Source organism: Pseudonaja textilis, chromosome Z (assembly GCF_049901715.1).
Source record: "Pseudonaja textilis isolate UNSWEBS1 chromosome Z, rPseTex1.2, whole genome shotgun sequence".
In the NCBI taxonomy this organism is placed as follows: domain Eukaryota; kingdom Metazoa; phylum Chordata; class Lepidosauria; order Squamata; family Elapidae; genus Pseudonaja; species Pseudonaja textilis.
In genome coordinates, this window is record NC_142008.1 from 50,358,239 (window position 1) to 50,377,165 (window position 18,927).

The following is an 18,927-nucleotide window of genomic DNA, read 5'->3' on the forward strand; positions in this document are numbered from 1 at the left end:
ATTCTAATAATAGGGCCTCACTTTAGATCTGGAAAAGATGCAGAAAAAAAGAATTAAAATGACCAGGGACATGAATAATTAAATTTAAAATGTTATTTTTAATCATTTTTCTTAAACGATAAAAACGTGTTACATGTTGCTGTATACTGAATAGTGAAAAAGCAGGTAACAATTTTTCTGTTTCTCACAATGCTAGAACTGAAGATTATTATATGACTCTGAATGATATAGGATTTGGAGCAGATTAATAGAGACTACCTTAAACCATTGTATAAGGAATTAAATACAAAAAGAATAGAGGTGCCCATTAGATCAATTGCTGCTGGCAGCATTTCTCTGAAAACTAGTTGCTGAGAAACATCAGTGAAAAAAATAAATAAACCTCTATAATTTGTGGTTTCTTTAATCAGAACTCTATACTTTAGATTTAATGTTACATTAGTGAAAAGATGGGTCCATTTTTGAGATCCACCTGTGCAGTGATTTTAAAATGCCTGACTAGGGCCTGGAAGTTCAGGAATCAGCCATAACCTGTTTTGGTTCATCACTTAGGGTTACTGTTATGGAAAAATGTGTAAATTGAACTTGTGTGGGAAAGTTTTGATATAAACAAAAACGAATAGTGTGGAAAGTTTTAAAATGTCATCGTGTTTGCCCTCACTTCCTAAGGTTCTTCACCATGTTGTATAAAAATGATTTGCAGCTCAGCTATCAGTACATTCCCTTAAAAGCAGAAATCTTATTTAGACTTAGGGGTTGTTCTTGCAACTTTTACATGCAGTTATATGATAAACAAATATATTCATCCTCTGGGGATCTGAACAAACACAATTCTGCATCAGTGGCACAATTTGACCACTTAACACTGTCAAATGTCAGCATTAACATTCCAAAGTTACTGCAACAGAAGCTATGATTGGGGGAAGGGGGAACAAAAAAATTATAATCTTAGGGAAAGTTTTCTTGAGATTTAACACGAAAATATGACAGTTTGCTTTCAGAAATAGCAGCAATTTTTAATGATGTACTCATCTATATTAAGTACAAAAAGGGGAATGCTTTTCTTACATATTTCTGGCATATTTATTTAACACAGATGCTTATAATGATGAAGTGGTTAAGGAGCTTGGCTAGAAACCAGGAGACTTCAGTTCTAGTCCCAGTTTATGCACGAAAACCAGCTGTGTGACTTTGGACCAGTTAATCCCTCATTCCAACCCACCTCACAGGGTTATTTATGTGGGGTAATTGAGAAGAGGAAGGAGCATTATATATGTTACTCATGTTATTTTATAAAATAAAAATGAAATTAAAAAAAATCTTAATAGGAAAATCTTGTCAATCTCTGATTGGTGAATAATAGCACAACACACACACACACACACACACACATATGGGCGGTCGACCCATAATTGCAGACTACAAATAAAAATTCCTACAGTGTGTTTGAATTGTGTATTGGATAGATTTTACTTGCTTCTGAAAATGCAAGAAAAATTATCTATGGGTTGGGGGAACATCATGGGGAAGGGCTACCCCATTGTTGATGCCCAATGTACCTCTTGGGGGAATCTTCAACTAATCCTTTCTGGATGTCTGAACTGGATGGACATATTTCGTTTTGGCAAACTTGCTATTGCTGTTGGTGCCAATTGTATCTAAGAGTTGTATAGATCTCTGTCATCCCAGCGCAGTACACAGGCTGCCATTCAGAGGGGTCGGGGAGATGCTTCGCTGATGATGGCCTCCGGACCACTGCCACGACCTCCACAACCCAAAACGACCCGGACCGCCGCGTCTTTCCCAAGCTGCGTAGCGGTTACTGCTGGGGCTGTGGCATCTTGGGGAATGGCCATGTGCTGTCCAGCCAGGTATAGTTAGTTAGGAATTGGGAGCTGTCCCCTTAAGGGAATGCATCACTGTAGTTAAGGTATCCTGGGAAATGTAGTTCATGTCATGTGGCCACATCTGTAATCCTGATTGGTCACTGAATGGATCCTTGGTGGGTTGGGGGAGGTTTCTTCACTCTTGCTCGAACCCTAGCTTCGGGCTAGCTCTTCTCCTTTGGCTCTACTACTATGGGATGAAATAGGGGAAAAGATTACTATCATTTTACACTATGATATCAACTATGCAAAGAATTGGACATTAGATGCATCTCAACGTAACTTTGAGTTACCTTGAGGATACCTAATATAATTCAATAAAAGAAACTTTGTATGGAAGAATTTGTAGAGTTATCTGTCTTTATATTCAGCAAGTGAATCAAAGGACAGAATATTAAAATCATATGTAGATCTATCTGAATTCCTGCAATCCCTCAATAAAAAGACAGTTAATTTAGACTCCTAAAAGTAAAGAATTATTGTTATATCAGAGTCCCTGTGAAGATTGATAGCAATTTGATTTCCTGTGATAAAAACAAAGATATATTGAAGCCAGGAGTGAATGTGGAATGCTAAGCTCTCTGTGCCTTGTTCTCCTTTGAAACAACAAACTTTCAAAGCCAGTGTGAATTGGCAGGGAGGGGCCAGAAATCCCCCCTTTTTCACAAGAGACTTTCAAACTTCCTATTCTCTGGCTTAATTTGCATCTTCCCATTGTTGACCAAAGTAATGAGAGAATTTGAGTGAGGCATGGACTGTTTTCATCTGACCAAAGTTTAAAAAATAGTTTGAATTTGCTGAATCAACGTCTGTTTGCAAAAGGAGAAGGAATTGAGGCAAGAAGCCAATATTTCCATTAACCACAAAGGAATGAGGAAAGTTCACAGGAAGAGGGCTATCAAAATTCCTCATCTCCATAGAAACGGACTTCTAGTGAAGTAGATAGCCATTGTGTTCAAGCTCTTAGAAATGCAGGTGTGAGAGGTCTCTAAGCCTACTTTGTCAAGAGGAAGTGGCTCATAAAAATACCTAGCAGCTAGCCATCTCCATAGAAATGGGCTGTAATCCCCCCCCCTTTTTTTTCTTTGAAGACAGAGTTTTAAAGAGAATTACAGTTTGCCATTCATCCTTCCAGGTACACTCCAAAGGATTCGTTCTTTCTTCTGGATTTAAAAAGCTATCTATAAAATTAAAGGATATCAGTCTACATTACTTAGCTAACAGAAATTATCTAACCACAGTGTTCATGCAATGAATTAAAGTATTCCACATTTTTAATGACTTTTCTTTCCAGTCTAATGCCAGCCTATAGCACCATCTGGTGGTCAAGTAGAAATTTCACAGAGAATTTCAAAACATTTTTTTTTCGTGGCAAGTAATGAATTTACAGGAGGTTTCCTAATTTTAGCCAGTGTTAAACCAATGAATTTCATAGGAAAATTCTATTTTATCTGACTTAATCCAGCACCATCTGCAGCCCAATCTGTGCTTAGCAACAGTGTCTCCCAGACTTTGCAATGCATCTTACAGCGGCCAAATTGTGTACTTTGTCAGCATATCCCAGATCTTGCAACACACATCTCTAGTGGTCAACCACTGAAATTTGCAGAACTTGCTCAATTCAGCCACAAATCTACAACACCACCTATGTGCTCAAGTACTGAATTTAGCAGAAGTTGTTACATTCGGTTACCTGCTCGCAGCACACCCTAGTGGAAAAAGGGAAGTGCACAGAAAACCACTAAATTTTCCAAATTCACCTTTTGCCAATTTGAAGCATGGAAACGTCTTCAGCCACGACAGATGTCTCTGATGTACCAGAGGACTCAAACCCTCCACCCACCTTGATGTAAACATGGAGCCTGGTTCCCTAAACCCAGAATCGGAAGTCCACAACTTGGGAGAAGCAGCTGGCTATGACCTCAGAAAGAATAGGAAGCTTACAGAACCCATGGTGGCACACTTGAGAGAGGATTGGGAGAGGCAATATTGCCACTATGCAGACTCATGGTTGGAGCTAGAGGAGATCTGTGAACCCCCCAAATGCAAGCTGTCCCCAGAGATAATCCGCACATTGCTAGATGATCTAGATGCCCTTCTCACAAGGTGGAGAACTAGCAAAGATAAATTCAAGTCCATCCAGTCAAGACTGTGTGACCCAAAACTCCAAGCACACATCCAATGTTTCAAGGAGTTTCACAAGGAATGCGAAGACTGCGTTCAAGAAGGAAAAAACTCCCTCCAGGCCGCATTCTACAATGCACTACAGAGAAAACAAGTATCAAGGGACAGGGCCACATCCGACATAGGTTTTCAATCACAAGCAGCTTCTTCCCACTATTCTAAGAAAGCCTCCTCCCTCCATCCTAAACCAGCTAGATTGCAAGCAAGTTCCAGTGCCTCACGCTAATTCTCTGCTGCTGGGTCTCGCCGTCCTTCCAGAGCATCCTCCCGTCACAGCATCGCAGCTAAAGCCTCCAAAACTGCAAGTTACGCTGACTGAGCTATAGAAGGTGAGATAGAGGCGGTGGTAGCAGAAGCAGATTTATGTATCACGATGGAGGTGACATGGCAGAAGGCAGAAATGGCCAACCAACAGGCAGAAATGGCCAAAGCTCTGGCCAAACAACAGGCAGAAATAGCCAAAGCTTAGGCCCAAGTGGAATTGCTTGAACGACAAAGAGAGACAGCAGCAAAAACAGCGCGGGCTGTAGCATGGCGGAAGGTGGCTGACAACGCCTCTTTCAACTTCGACCTCGATGAGTTGGGTGAAGAGAGCCCAGATACACCAGTCAAGCCTAGGTGGATGAGCAGCAATCGCTACAAAACGAGCAGGTGGAACCACCTCAGTCACTTAGAAGTCTCCTACAACCTGGGAAGCACAAGAGTGAATCTCAACCACAGACCCTAAACGTCAGTCACGCAACTGACTTTATAAGACCTAAAATATGAGATTCACCTCCCACCAACAGCAAACCTTCCCCAACTGATGTTGTACGACCTAAAGTCCAAGATTCTCTTCCCAGAATCAGCAAACCTACCCCAATGTCTCACGGCCTGCTGGGCAAGCAACTTAGCCCAAAGCTACTCCAAAACAACCAGAAACGAAGGCAAGCAGGCAGACAGAATGGAGCACTGGATTGAACTGCGGGCGGCGGGGTGAGGGTGAACGGGCGCTTCGGAGGAGCTGCGCTGACAGGAAGCAGTTTCTTTCTGGGCTGGTGGAGGAACGAGAGAGCGACTGAGAGAGGAACAAGGCGGGAGGAAACTGAAGCCGCTGAGCCGGAGAGCAGGACAGGCTTTGGTTGCTTCCTCCCTCATCTTCTTTCATTTGTGTCCTTGATCCCTGATCCCAGCAGCATTCACCAAAGGTGAAGAAAGCCGCCATTTTTATTTTATTTTTATTTTCTTTGCGGCCCGGTACAAAATAATCCACGGACCGGTACCGGTCCACGGCCCGGTGGTTGGGGACCCCTGATCTATGCAACAGCAATGAGCACTCAGCCGCTCTGCATCCAGACTCCGATCCAACACAGCAGACAAACACATAACCTTCCTCTGGCCAAGGAGCCAGTGGTAAGTGTCAATTGCATGGCAGTGTGCAGATAACACAACAGCCCCTCGCTCATGTCATCAGATCTGCTTAGCCAACGTCTACCTGAGGGACACCCAGAAGCAGTGAAGATGTATGTAATACTGGATCCTCAGAATAACCACTTGCTAGCAAGATCTGCATTCTTCAACCTCTTTGATGTTCTGAAGGAAGAGGTGCACTTCACTATATCAACGTACACCACACCACGAAGCATGGTGGGGAGGAGAGCTACTGGACTCTGCATAGAGTCATTAGATGGGAGTTCCCTATTCCCACTGCCGCCTGTGTTAGAATGGGATGGGATACCAGACGACCACAGCAAGATTGCAATGCCAGAGGTAGCAAGCAACATACCTCACCTGAATCACATGGCTCATCACTTTCCCGCCTTAGATCCTGAAACCAAGATTTTGCTCTTGCTGGGAGTAGATGCCCGACACTTTAGCTTGCATTGAAGTAGTGAGAGGCCCAAGAGGCTCCCCCTTTGCCTTCAAAATAGAACTGGGATGAGGAATCTCAGGAATAGTCTGTGTCAATCGGATACAGGCCCCAACCCAGGCAAGTACCTTAGCTTCCTCCATTCTCCAGAATGAGAGACCTTCTCATTTGAAACTGTGCCAAGAACACTTCATGCTTTCGACAGTCAAACCCATCTTAGGTGAGGTACTGTTTCAGACTACCAAAGAAGACAACTTAGCCTTGTCTATTGAGGACAAGAGGTTCCTACAGATCATGGATAAGGAATTTCAACAAGATGAAACCGGTAGTTGGGTTGCTCCACTACACTTTTGCTCACCCAGACAATGCTTGCCAAACAACCAACAATATGCGCTCTTCGCCTCTTTAGTTTGAGACGACTCATGAACCGAAAGCCAGAGATGAAATCTCATCTGGTGGAGTTCACGGACAAGATGATACAGAACAGACATGCTGAACTGGCTCCACCCCTGGAGACAGACAAAGAATGTTGGTATCTACCGTTCTTTGGAGCATACCACCCACAGAAACCAGGCCAAATACGTAGTCTTCGATGCCAGCACACAGTTTCAAGGTCACTCTCTGAACAAGGCCCTTCTTAAAGGACCTGATCTCACGAACAGTCTCCTTGGGGTGCTCATCCGCTTCAAAAAAGAAGCCATAGCCATTATGGCCGACATACAGCAGATGTTCTATTCCTTCCTCATACTGAAAGATTACCACAACTACCTCCGTTTCCTCCGTTTCCTGTGGTTCAGTGATGAACAGCACAACCAACAGATTTTGGAATACAGAATGAGGGTGCATGTCTTTGGCAATGGCTCCTCCCCTGCAATCGCGAACTACGGTCTACAACGTACAGCTCGAGAAGGAGGAGACAAATACAGAGCAGCTAAATGCTTTGTAGAACACGACTTCTACGTGGACGACGGCTTGAAATTTGTTCCCACCCCAGCGGAGGCCATAGACTTCTTGAAGAATACACAGCAAATGCTAGGGATGGCCAACCTCAAGCTTCCAATAGTGAAGAAGTACTAAAGGCTTTTAATCCCGAAGACCATGCCAAGATATTGCAAGACCTTGATTTCGGCAGCGATGCCCCCTTTATCCAACTCAGTCGCGGCTTGTGTTGGGACTTGAAGAAAGACTTCTTCACCTTCAAAGCCCCAGCCCTAAAGATTGACTTCATGAGGAGAGGAGTGCTGTCAACGGTTAACAGCCTGTTCAATCCTCTAGGGTTTGCAACTCCTATCACCATTCAAGGTAGAATACTACTACACACGCTCACCCAAAACACCAAAGATTGGGATGAACCGCTCCCACCAGAACAGAAGCAAGAGTGGGAGATATGGTGCAACTCTCTAGGCTGTCTCCAAGACATTCACCTACAGCGTACATATGTTCTCATCACGGCACAAATAAAGGAGCTGCATGTCTTCTCCGATGCATCCACGAAGGCAGTTGCAACCGTGGCTTACCTCAAGGTCTATGGCAGGGATTTGTCGGATTTGTCATGGGAAAGGCAAAACTAGCACTGCAACTGGGTCAACACCATTCCACGGCTGGAACTTGGCAGAGCTGTGCTGGCCGTAGACCTAGCAGATAAAATAACGAAGTTGATAGAACTTCAGTTAGAACTGTTTCAGGAAATTCCAAATTGGATAACTTAGTACGAGCCATGGCTTGTAACGTTCTATAAACGAGTTATGTTGTGGCCTGTAAGGTGCAGAACGTTTATGCTCGACACCAGCCAATTTTAACATAGTTTGGAATCTATTGTTAATAAACTCAGTCCCATTATCAGTAACTAAAGTAATTACTCTAAGTTTCATTTTTCCTTCTGCAAACCTTAGCCAATTAAAGAAATGTTGGAATGTTTCTGTTTTGTTTTTCATTAGATAGCAGAAACCGTACCATTGGTCCATTCTACTCACAGGCACCTCCCAAACTGGGTTTTTTAGGACCAATTATGTCAGCAAACACAACCTCTAAAGGTTCTTTGGTCTTAAACCCATTCAGTCTGTTTGCTAGAGTAACCATGCTTTTCTCCTGACTACAGGCATTACAGTTTAAGTACTTACTACAGGGTTTTAATTTTACTCCCTCTGACAATTTAACAGTTCGTTTAAGCATTTTGAAATTAATGTACCCCAGAGTCTCTGCAGTAAATGTATATAATTGTCATGTGTCTTAACACTGTTATAAACTGAGTTAGCCATCTGCAACTGGTCATCATGTATAACATATAAATCATTTTCTAAAGTAGCAGTAGCATTTTTACCCTCTTTCTCTATTATACATTTATCTCCCCTAAAGGTTACTACATAACCAATATTAACTAAAGCCCTTATTGATAACAAATTAAATTTCAGTTTAGGTACATATAACACAGATAAATGAACATGAACAATAAATATGCAGTACCTTTACCAGAAGCTTTCATCTTCCATCTGTTTGCCAATGATACATGTTGCTTACTCGTGGACATTGTTACAAACCTCCCTCTATTTTTAGTAATGCACTGCGATGCTCCACTATCAATTACCCACAAATCATGGTTTATAGTTGAATTGCTAGATATAGCTAAACTAACATTCTTCTTAGCCTTCTGGTGATTACCAGTATTCTGTCGTTTTCCCTTCTTACAGAATCTAGCTATATGTCCCTTAGCCCCACAAGAAAAACATTTCCTAACAGTATAGGCAGTTGAACACAAATCCTCTTCTTGTGGTTGTTTCTTTCTCAGAATCCAGCTGTCTTCTTGCCTCTTCTAACAACCTTCCGGTTATGTCAGTCAATGTCAGTTTATCTCTGGGCAGGACTTCCAGTGAAGATATGTAATCATCATAACTTTCATCCAATGAGGAAAGAATGATATAAACTTGATGCAGCTCTGAAAATATCAGTTCCTTTTCATGTAGCTCTTGAAAAGTTCTTTTCATGAAGTTCAAATGAGCTAACATATCTCCACCTTTCAGAAGACGTGCTCTAAACAGTTTACATGTAAGATGTATGTCTGTACCTACACTGTCACGAACATAAATTCTCTTCAAATTCTCCCAACACTTAGCAGCAGACTCTTCTCCACAAATATGGACTAGCTGCTGGTCACTCAGTGTTAGTCCAATTATACAAAGAGTTCGTTCGTTGTTCTGTTTAAAGTCAGCTAACTTCTTGGCATCGTCTTCATCATCTGGATCCCAAGCATTTACATCTGGTGGATTCTGAACTGCAGCCCATAACCCTTCCCTATGCAGAAGTAGACTGCATTTCATAGACCAGTAAACATAGTTTGTTCCATCCAACCGGGTTATCAGTGATAGACTTGTTGAAGGGTCTTGTGCCATCTTTTCCAGGACAGTAAACCACAATTAAACAGTAAACAGCTGTCTGTATATGGTACTGTGTATTCACACTAACTCTCAGTTATCTGAGTCTGGTATGGCCTGGGCCCATAACCAGTGTTGAGGTAATTCCCTGTTAGGAGAATGGGTGCACACAGGGAAACGTAGTGAGAGTGATGTTGAATAACACACGACCAGTACATAGATACACTGAATAGGAAAATGTAGGTTTTACTTCCAGTAAATGGTTAAGCAAAGTCCAACAAGCAGTCCAAGTCGTACATGGTTAAAGCAGTCGATATTCAGTCCAGGGATAATCCAAAAAACAAAGTCCAGTATCATAAACAATTCAGTAAATAGTCTTACAGCAATCCAAGAAGAATGACGATCAACAACAGTCAATAGGGAAAATGCCAGAACCAGGAACATCGACCATCAGAACATCTATCAACTAGCAACTAACAACAACTAGGAAACCAGGTTTCTGGCTCCATCTTATGGCCGTTTTGAGGAACCACACCCAATTACAATTTTAGCATTCCCTTAAAGAGACAGTATTAAATGTCTATCCTGGTTTACATATTTCCAACCCAACTGATAGGTGACTATCAATTCCTAACAAGAACCCACCACTTTCTATACAGACAGCAAGGTGCTGCTGGGTTATATACACAACAAGAGCAGATGCTTCTATGTCTATGTGAGCAACAGAGTAGAGCGGATCAGGAGATCTTCTAAACCCATGCAGTGATGGTATGTACCATCAGACCAGAACCCTGCAGATCATGCAACAAGGTCTATTCCTGCATCCCAGTTAGCAGTCTCTACCTGGCTCAAAATCCCTGAGTTCTTGTGGCGTACAGACACCCTGAAGCCTGGGACACCTGAACTTTATGAGCTCCTACATCCAGTTCAGGATGCCGACATTCAACCTTTAGTCAAGAATGAGCTCCTAGCTCCGGATCAAGATGCCAACATTCAATCTCTAGTCAAGAAGACAGAGGAACATGTCTGCATGCAAACAACGGTCGAACACAAGAAGGCCCTTAAAACCTGCTCACTTTGAATGCTTCTCCTGATGGAAACCTCTCATTCTGGGCGTGACTGTAATCATTTGCACAATTGTCCATCTCCTTGTTCACCAGAAAGGCTTCCAGTCATGCTTCCCGGACCGCTATAACCTAGCAGAGAGATGAATCTTGAGAAGTGCACAACAGGATGCATATCCATTGGAATACAGATGCCTGTCAGCAGGGAAGCCCATACCACAATCAAGTCCACTTCTGAGATTGACATATATATATATATAGACAACCAAAAAGTAGTTAGGGTAGGTGGACATCTATGCAAAGCTGACATGACCTCATACAGCAAGCACCACATCATCCTTCCTGCTAGCCAATATGTAATGAAACTGGTAGTACAACACTACCATGAAGCAGTCCACCATCAAGGCCGCCACTTTACAGAAGGTGCCATCAGAGCGAATGGATTCTGGATCATTGGCGCCAAACAATGCATCACGACTGTTCTTAATTCGTGTTAACATTGTCGCAAACAACAGGGCGCAACCCTACAACAAATGATGGCTGACCTACCACCTGAACGCCTGAGTCCCGAGCCACCTTTTACCAATGTAGGCCTAGATGTATTTGGCCCTTGGTCAGTGTCTGCCCGATGGACCGGCAGGTGTCAAGCTAACAGCAAACGATGGGCAGTACTTTTCATGTCTCAGCATCCGAGCTGTCCATATCGAAGTCATCGAATCTATGGATGCCTCTTGTTTCATCAATGCTCTAAGAAGGTTTCAAGCCTGCAGAGGCCCAGTCAAGGTATTCAGATCTGATTGTGAAACGAACTTTGTACGCGCTTGAAAAGAACTACAGATAGAAGGCATTCGCCCTAACTTGCCAATTGATGCCTATCTTAAAGTCAACAGGTGCAGATGGATATTTAACCCTCCCCATGCATCCCACATGGGAGGAGCATGAGAACACATGATCGGAATAGCTCACCGGATCCTGGATTCCATGTTGATGAAGGCACCTATGCTGACATGAGACTCTATCCACCATGATGGCAGAAGTAGCAGCCACCATCAACAGTCGACCTTTAGTTCTGGTTTCCTCAGATCCTGAGAATCTGACTTTCCTCACTCCAGCCACCTTGCTAACTCAGAGACCAGTGACTGGCCCATTCTGTTAGGGAATTTTGACTCTAAGGACTTGTACAAACAACGAGACAAGTTCAACAGCTTGCCAACAACTTTTGGAACCATTGGAAGCAAGAGTACTTGTCTACCCTACAATATCATTGTAAATGGCAATCCAAAGAACTGAACCTCGAAGGAGAACTCTTGCTAAAAGACAAGGACGCACACCAGAACTTATGGCCTATGGGACTTGTGCATCAAATCCTGCCCAGCTCTGATGGCCTAGTCCGCCAAGTCGAGGTCCTGATAGTGAGGTCAACAGATCCCTCTGGCGACCAGCAGACTTTCACCAAAAAGCTCTACACCACACTGGTCACCAACCTGTTGCTGTTGAGAAAGGCTGAACTTGAAGATTGAACCTCAAGCTTTGCATGCTTTGCTTTGTTTGATGCTTCATTAATCTTTACTGTTTATCTTAGTTATACTGTTACTTGCTCTTTAGTTAATAGCAGAATTTATAATTCCAGGTGGGGAGTGTGCTGTCCATCCAGGTATAGTTAGTTAGGAATTGGGAGCTGTCCCCTGTAGGGGACATGGTAACCGTAGTTAAGGTATCCTGGGAAATGTACTTCATGTCATGTGGCCACATCTGTAATCCTGACTGGTCACTGAATTGACCTTTGGTGGGTTGGGGGAGGTTTCTTTACTCTTGCTCGGACTCTAGCTTTGGGCTAGCGCTTCTCCTTTGGCTCTACTACTATGGGATGAAACGGGAAAAGATTACTATCATTTTATACTATGATTTCAACTATGCAAAGAATTGGACATTAGATGCATCTCGACATAACTGTGAGTTATGAACTGTGAGGATACCTAATATAATACAATAAAAGAAACTTTGTATGGAAGAATTTGTAGAGTTATCTATCTGTCTTTATATTCAGCAAGTGAATCAAAGGACAGAATAGGCCATTTCCTGCATGCTACCCGACAAACAGCTGATGCTCTGGGCTAGGAGTTTGACTTTCCTGAGTTCTTGTGATGGGCTGCACGAGGCAACCAGCTGGGAGGTGCTGACTAGCTTATGATCACTGGACAGCTGCAGCTTGGAGTCCAGTGTGAAGTTTCCACAGTCTATGTTTGATTTGGGGAGCCATGTCATCTACTGGTATTGGTCCACAGTGCTTCATTAAGTCCAGGGTCAACGCATAATCATCTCAATTATGACAAATCACGGCTTGAACTATCTTGCTTTGCATGTAATGAGTCTATCTCATATATTAGGTTCACCTTTTAAGTTGCATCACTGAAATAAATGAACTTTTGCATGATATTCTAATTTTTTGAGTTTCACCTGTAAAGCTTCACAACCAGCAACTACATTTTTGTGGGACACTGAATTTATAAACTCTATTTATAAACTAAATCTATAAACTTTCACAGTTAAAATTTTTATAATAGAAATGTTCCTTAATTTTTACGAATGTTAAATAGAACAACTAGATACCTCACTGAAGCACCATAATTTTTTAAATGAAGGACTAATTAATGCAGTACCATCTAGTGCAAGGGTGTCAAACTTGATTTCATTGAGGACTGCATCAGGGTTGTGTTTGAACTTGGGAGGCTGGGGTGGGTGTGGGCAACATGATGTCACTGTGGCGGCCCAATACTCTGCCAGCAAAAACAGGCTCCTGAGCTCCATTTTCAGCTGAGACAGCCTCCTGCAATCCTCTGCCAGTGAAAATTGAGCTTGTGGGGGCTGCATGCGACCCTCGTGAGCTCCATTTTCACTGGCAGCGGTACTATGGGCTGGCCTTCGCTAATTCCAAGACAGCCCCATGGGCCAGATCTAAGTACCCTGTAGGCCAGATCCAGCCTTGAGTTTGACACCCCTCATCTAGCATAAAAACCTAGTGTAAAAAGAAACTAATTTTGTCTTGGATTTTGTCATCTTCAAACAGATCTAGAATCCCATGAATTGGAATTTCTTCCATATTTTTTTTTCTTAAGAATTTCAGAATTAGTGTGACAGTTATGGCAATATACAGTTAAATACTTCACAATTCAGCCTGAAGCTGGATTAGTCAGGTTCTTCAATTTAACCCACCGATTGACATTTTTATATGTAAAAATGCAGAGTGCACCAAATATATCAGGGCTGTCAAACTCAAGGCCCGTGGGCTTAATCTGGCCTGTGGGGTGCTTAGATCTGACCACGGGGCCTCCCTGGAAACAGTAAAGGATCAACGCATGGTGCCTCTGCCAGAGAAAACAGAGTTCTAGAGGGCTGCGTAACGTCACAGCCCTCTTGAGCTCCATTTTCACTGGCAGAAGGTTGCAAAAGGCCATTGCAGCCAAAAATGGCTGACGAGAGTCCTGAAGGAGGCTGTTGTAGCTGAAAACGGAGTCCAGTATGGCTGCACACACCTCTCCCAAGCCCTGTTTTCACTGGCAGAGTGGTAGCAAAACTAGTAGCAAAAGTGGCATTTGACCACAAGGCATTGAGAAATGTTTCCTCTTTTGCATTTGAGCATCCAAGAAGAGATAGGAAAGGAGAAAGGGAAAGATGAAAGACAAAGAAAAAGGAAAGATGGGATGAGAGCAAGGAAGGAAAATGAAGGAAACAGGAAGAAAGAAGAAAGAAGAGAGAGGAGAAAAAAGGAAGGAAAGAAGGAAGGAGATTATAATGAGCGGGATGGAGGGTCTGAGGGAATTTTGCCTTAGCACTTGGCCACCAGCAATCCTACTGCCCTTTCACCATCCCCTTGTCTCCTGAAGTTTCCTGGTAATCTCCCATTCTATCACTGAGGATGCTTTGGTTACAAAGCCAGGTCTCCTTGCATGGAAAACGAGTGGGTTTCCCTCTGACCCACATACTTTTCTCTCCCATGCACTTCTTGACCAATGTGGCCAAGGAGACAGAGAACAGAAGCCTCAAGGAGGAGGTAAAGTGCAGCTAGGCACCCCCTCAGAGAAATGGGGCTGGGTTGGGCTAGGCCTATGATGGCGAATCTATGCCATGTGTGCCGGAAGTGGCATGCAGAGCCATCTCTCCGAGCATGCCGGCCATTGCCCATTCTTCTGGGTTCCAGCACGTGCATGCGTGCCAGCCAGCTGGTCTTCAGGCATGCATGCATATTAGAAACCAGAAGAGCAGTTCCCCCGGTGCACGTGTGCACACAGGTCAGCTAGCCTTAGTGTGTGCAGGAGCACCGGAAACCAGAAGAGTAACTCCCCAGAGCACATATATACACCAACAGGTCTTCCTGCATGTATGCACATTAGAAAGCACAAGACCAGGTGGCCAGCGCACATGCACGTACTGGGAAGCTAAACTTCCAGTTTCTGGCACTCCCACGCACGCGCATCGGGAAGCTGCTCTTCTGGTTTCTGGCATACACTCTTCATGCCGAAAAGGTTAGCCACCACTAGGCTAGACTGTGGGGTCCCAGTGCCCTGGGAGTTTGAGAGCCAGGATGCCCTCAAACACACTTCCCCTCCACTGCCTAGAGCACTGGACAGCCTGTGCCACTGTCCTGGCTCCTCTGCATGGCCTGAGAAAGACCATGAGGCGGCCTCTGGAGGACAAGGGTTTGACGCTGTCCTTGGTCTTGTCTTCCTTCGCTGGAGAAAATGGATCTCCCAGCTACACTGGGCCATCATAGGTGCCCCCGACAGAGTGATGTCAAGCTGGCCACGCCCACACCTGCCACACTCACCCAGCCCCCCAAAGTCAAACACAACCCTGATGTGGCTCTCAATGAAATCAGTTTGACACCCCTGAAATATATTATTTCTAAGCAATGTGAAGGAACGATTGAATTAAAATATATGTGAAATTAATTACATTAAACTGTCTATAAGTAGCAAAATTATTTAGGCTAAGGGAAGCCCATATATGTTACATGGTCAGCAAGTGGTGGTATCTAGCTAACCATGTCTGAATAGAGAAGCCAACCAGCATATTTCTGATTATTAGATAGTTGAACACAAGACTATCAGGGAATGCTAAGACTTCTGGCTATGAGAACTTGAAAAATATCTTGGAAGGTGATTGGCAAACTGTTTACAAAATACACCGGTATATGCTATTTCTGACAAAGCTGCATTAGTGTGTCCATGAAGTCACCAGTAGTCAAGCTTGATTATAACTCTTTTTTTAATGTCATGCAGAATGCTCTCAAATCAGAGTTAATTAGCAATTTTTTAGTTTAATCCTTATAGTTGGGGAAAGACTCTATAAGTTTGGCACACCTTGAGAAATTCATTTTCTGAATTCTCAGTTTTAGTTTTAGCTATGTTGGAGTCCTGAAGCTAATACAATGTAGTGAATTTCAATAAGACAGCATTGCCATTGGATATGGAGTTCCGTGACAGTAAGATGAGCGGGTGAATAAATTTAATACATAAATCAATCCCTGAAGCTGATTCATTGTCCTACCTTTCTGCAGACTAGCCACTTCCAAAAGTATGACTGCAATTCCCAGAATTTGCAGCCATTATATTCTTTAAAATGAGCTGGAGAAGATCTAATTCACAATCTACGGGATCAGGCAAAGGATCAGGCTTCAACATCAGGTCCCAGTTATATGATAAATCTACTCTTTTAACTTACACTGATTTTTCTTTTAAAATAAAGTGCACCACTTGAAGTGACCTCTAGATTTCTTGGTATTCAGAACTATTTCCTTTTGATTTCTGATTTGTACTTACATTAAGAACTACAAGGCATTTAGGAGATGCCTTTTAATATCTGCATTATATTTAACTTTTATACGAACTATTCTCGTTTATTTGTCCAAAGGCTTAAAGATACTCTAGGACAGTTTTAAACTTGCAGAATGCCTATAAACTTTGCAACTCTTAACTAGCTAACTTTCACTTGCTTTTCTATTGTTTTGCTTTCCATAATCATGACGAGTTCTAAAAATACCTTTTAATATCTTATTAGCCTAATTATGTAGTTTTATTTTTTTCCCTATTATAACCTAAGACGACCATTTTGCAGAATAGTTACCCATCCTCTTTCGAAAGACTTTCGCAGCAGCAGCTCCGAAGCATTTCACTGCTTCTTCCCTCGCGACCAATTTAATAGACTTCCTGTTTATCTTATATGTGTGCGGAGAAAGGAGGGGGCCCTTTTCTTCCATCTGCCACCTCCTCCTTCCTGTTTTACCTTCTCTCCCCCTTCGCGCGTCCAGCACCGGGTCAAGCCTTCAAGAGCCCGCTCCCCGACATGATCCCTTCCCCAAAGCAGCATTTCCGCCTTCCACCTTACTCCTGTGGCTTTAGTGGGGTGCTGGACCGAGCCTGTGCCGTTGTCCGGCTCTTAACTGTACAAGGGACATCCTAGCCAGAGAGTTACTGGGCCCCACCCCGCACTGCCCCGCCTCTAGAGTTAAGAAGTGTTGCAATTGTTCTTGGAAAAAGCGGGGAAGCAAATTGCACCCGTTCAATCAGAAAGGCGCTGGATATATCTCTGCATGCGGATCATCAGCACCGATGCCAGCAGTGGGGGCGCTCCGAGCTCTTCTGCTCCGCCGCCACTTTCCTACGGGCCGGACACCGGATTACTTGACAGAGGCTACGCGGGCTCTTGCTCTGCCATGCTAAAAGTGGCCCAAATGGTAAGGATCAGAGGCGACAGGGGTCCCAAGGACACATGGGGAGAAACTTTACTGTTTCGCTAAGCTGCGGGAGAAATTACACTTTCTGACCGTTCAGGTTTTCCAAGGATTTGTTCGCCTGTCGGGCGTTTCCCAGGAAAGACAGGAAGATTTTGCATCGCCCAGCCAACTACAGTTGATGTTGCTGCTGCGTTCCTCAGGGCGGGAAACATGCTGCACGTTTTACCTACCGCAGTTCTCGCCAGGCGACAAAGGGGGAAGTTGAGGCGAAGAGCGGTTTCCAGAGAGCGCCCCGAGTGGGCTATCTGAGAATGATTCCTTGCAGCGGGCGCGCCTCTCCCAACCCTTCAGAGAGGAGCAGTGCAGAGTCAACTTATATTTTGAGTCTCTCTAGGCTGCCCAGAACAGTGTACTGGGCTTAGTTTATACGCTTGAGAATAGACCCGCGTAAGATTTTTAAAGCAAAGTAATGGAGACATTGAATAAATCATTAAAAAAAAATCGCAGCACTGCGAGGCAGAATACTCCAGTTTATTAATACTCAGTCTTTTGAAATAGCTAACCCCAGTTATTGTTTGTAGCCTGTATAGGTTTGTTTATTTGGCCAATTCAACTACATTGAGCTTTAAAGACTGTCTTTCAGGAGCTGAAAATATAATATCTAGGCTTAAATTAGAAATGCAAACAATTTTGGACAGATAAGTAACCACACACATTGCAGAGTAGGGACTGCTTCAACAGGTATTCATGCTTGATTATTCTTATCTACTAATTTCTTTCATTTGGATCTGTCATAAATAGGGCATTTTAATATTCCATTAACACTTCATTTACTTGCTTGAAGAAAGGGGGGTGTTGAACACTTTCATGCTGCAGCAGAGACCGTTCCCACTTCTCTCTGGAAAAAGGCTGGACCTGCACACCCAAATATTTAACCACTGGCCTAGCCTCTAACCAATTTCCCCAGTGTACTCTGGAACAGTGGTCGCCAACCAGTGGGCCACAGCCCACTGGTGGGCAATTAATCTGGGCCGTGCTGTACTTGAGCCTCCTGGCTCTCCGAGGGACCCCGGAGTCAGGCCCCTGAGATGCACGTGCCAACCAGCTCCTACACTTGGCGATGGTGGCAACAGCAGTCCCCTCCCCCAGCGCCCACTGACAGCTCTTCCCCATTAGTTCTCTAGCTTTGAATTGCTCCCAGCTCTCTCTCTTTCCTCCCCACCCTGCCCACGTGCAGGCAGGAAAGGAAAGGGAGATGGAGCCATGCACAGCTCTCCGCTTTTCCATCCCTTGCTGCCTCTCCCAACATTGAAGCCTCGGAAACACAGGCAAAGCCACCACAGCGGTAGCATGCTGAGTTGTCTTAGCATTCTTGGTTAGTTAAGAATCGCCCTACCCAGAGAAGGAAGTGGTGCTGGAGGAGGAGGAGGCAGTTGTGGACAAGCAAGCAACTCAGGGCACTACCGCTGTGGCGGCTTTGCCTGCATTTCCGAAGCTTCAATGTTGGGAAAGGCAGCAAGGACTGGAAAGGGGAGAGCTGTGCAGGGCTCCATCTCCCTTTCCTTTCTGCCTGCACATGGGTGGGGGGAGGAAAGAGAGAGAGCTGGGAGCAATTCAAAGCTAGAAAACTAATAGGGAGAGCCGACAGTGGGCGCTGGGGAAGGGACTGTTGTTGCCGCCACTGTGTGTGGGAGCGTGCATCTCAGGGACCTGACCCAGGAGGCACGGGAACTGCAAGTGGGAGCATTTGATGATTTCGAAGAACTCCTGGAACATGGTAAATTGGTGTTTTGTAGGTCTCAGTGAAAGAGTGAGCTTTGTTTCATCTCCTTTCCTTCCCTGG

General features: G+C 44.0%; 1 protein-coding gene and 1 long non-coding RNA gene across 6 annotated transcripts in view; one reads left to right on the plus strand and one right to left on the minus strand.

Moving 5' to 3' along the window:
- Positions 1–78: 78 nt before the first annotated feature.
- On the minus strand, positions 79–16,627 carry LOC148124002 (uncharacterized). Its single transcript, XR_015740170.1, has 3 exons — positions 16,475–16,627; positions 7,437–7,553; positions 79–2,076 (listed from the first exon to the last, which is right to left on the minus strand). It is a non-coding gene; the product is annotated as an uncharacterized LOC148124002 (long non-coding RNA).
- Positions 16,620–18,927, plus strand: part of CMTM7 (CKLF like MARVEL transmembrane domain containing 7) — a 35,301-nt gene continuing 32,993 nt past the window's right edge. For 2 of the 5 annotated variants that reach the window (XM_026717775.2, XM_026717774.2), the window contains exon 1: positions 16,622–17,084. In XM_026717775.2, coding sequence (XP_026573560.1) covers positions 16,941–17,084 — 144 coding nt within the window. In that variant the 5' untranslated portion in view covers positions 16,622–16,940. Of the gene's footprint in view, positions 17,085–18,927 lie in introns of all 5 variants that reach the window. The other 3 variants (XR_015740169.1, XM_087916779.1, XM_087916778.1) reach the window with 3 other exon arrangements.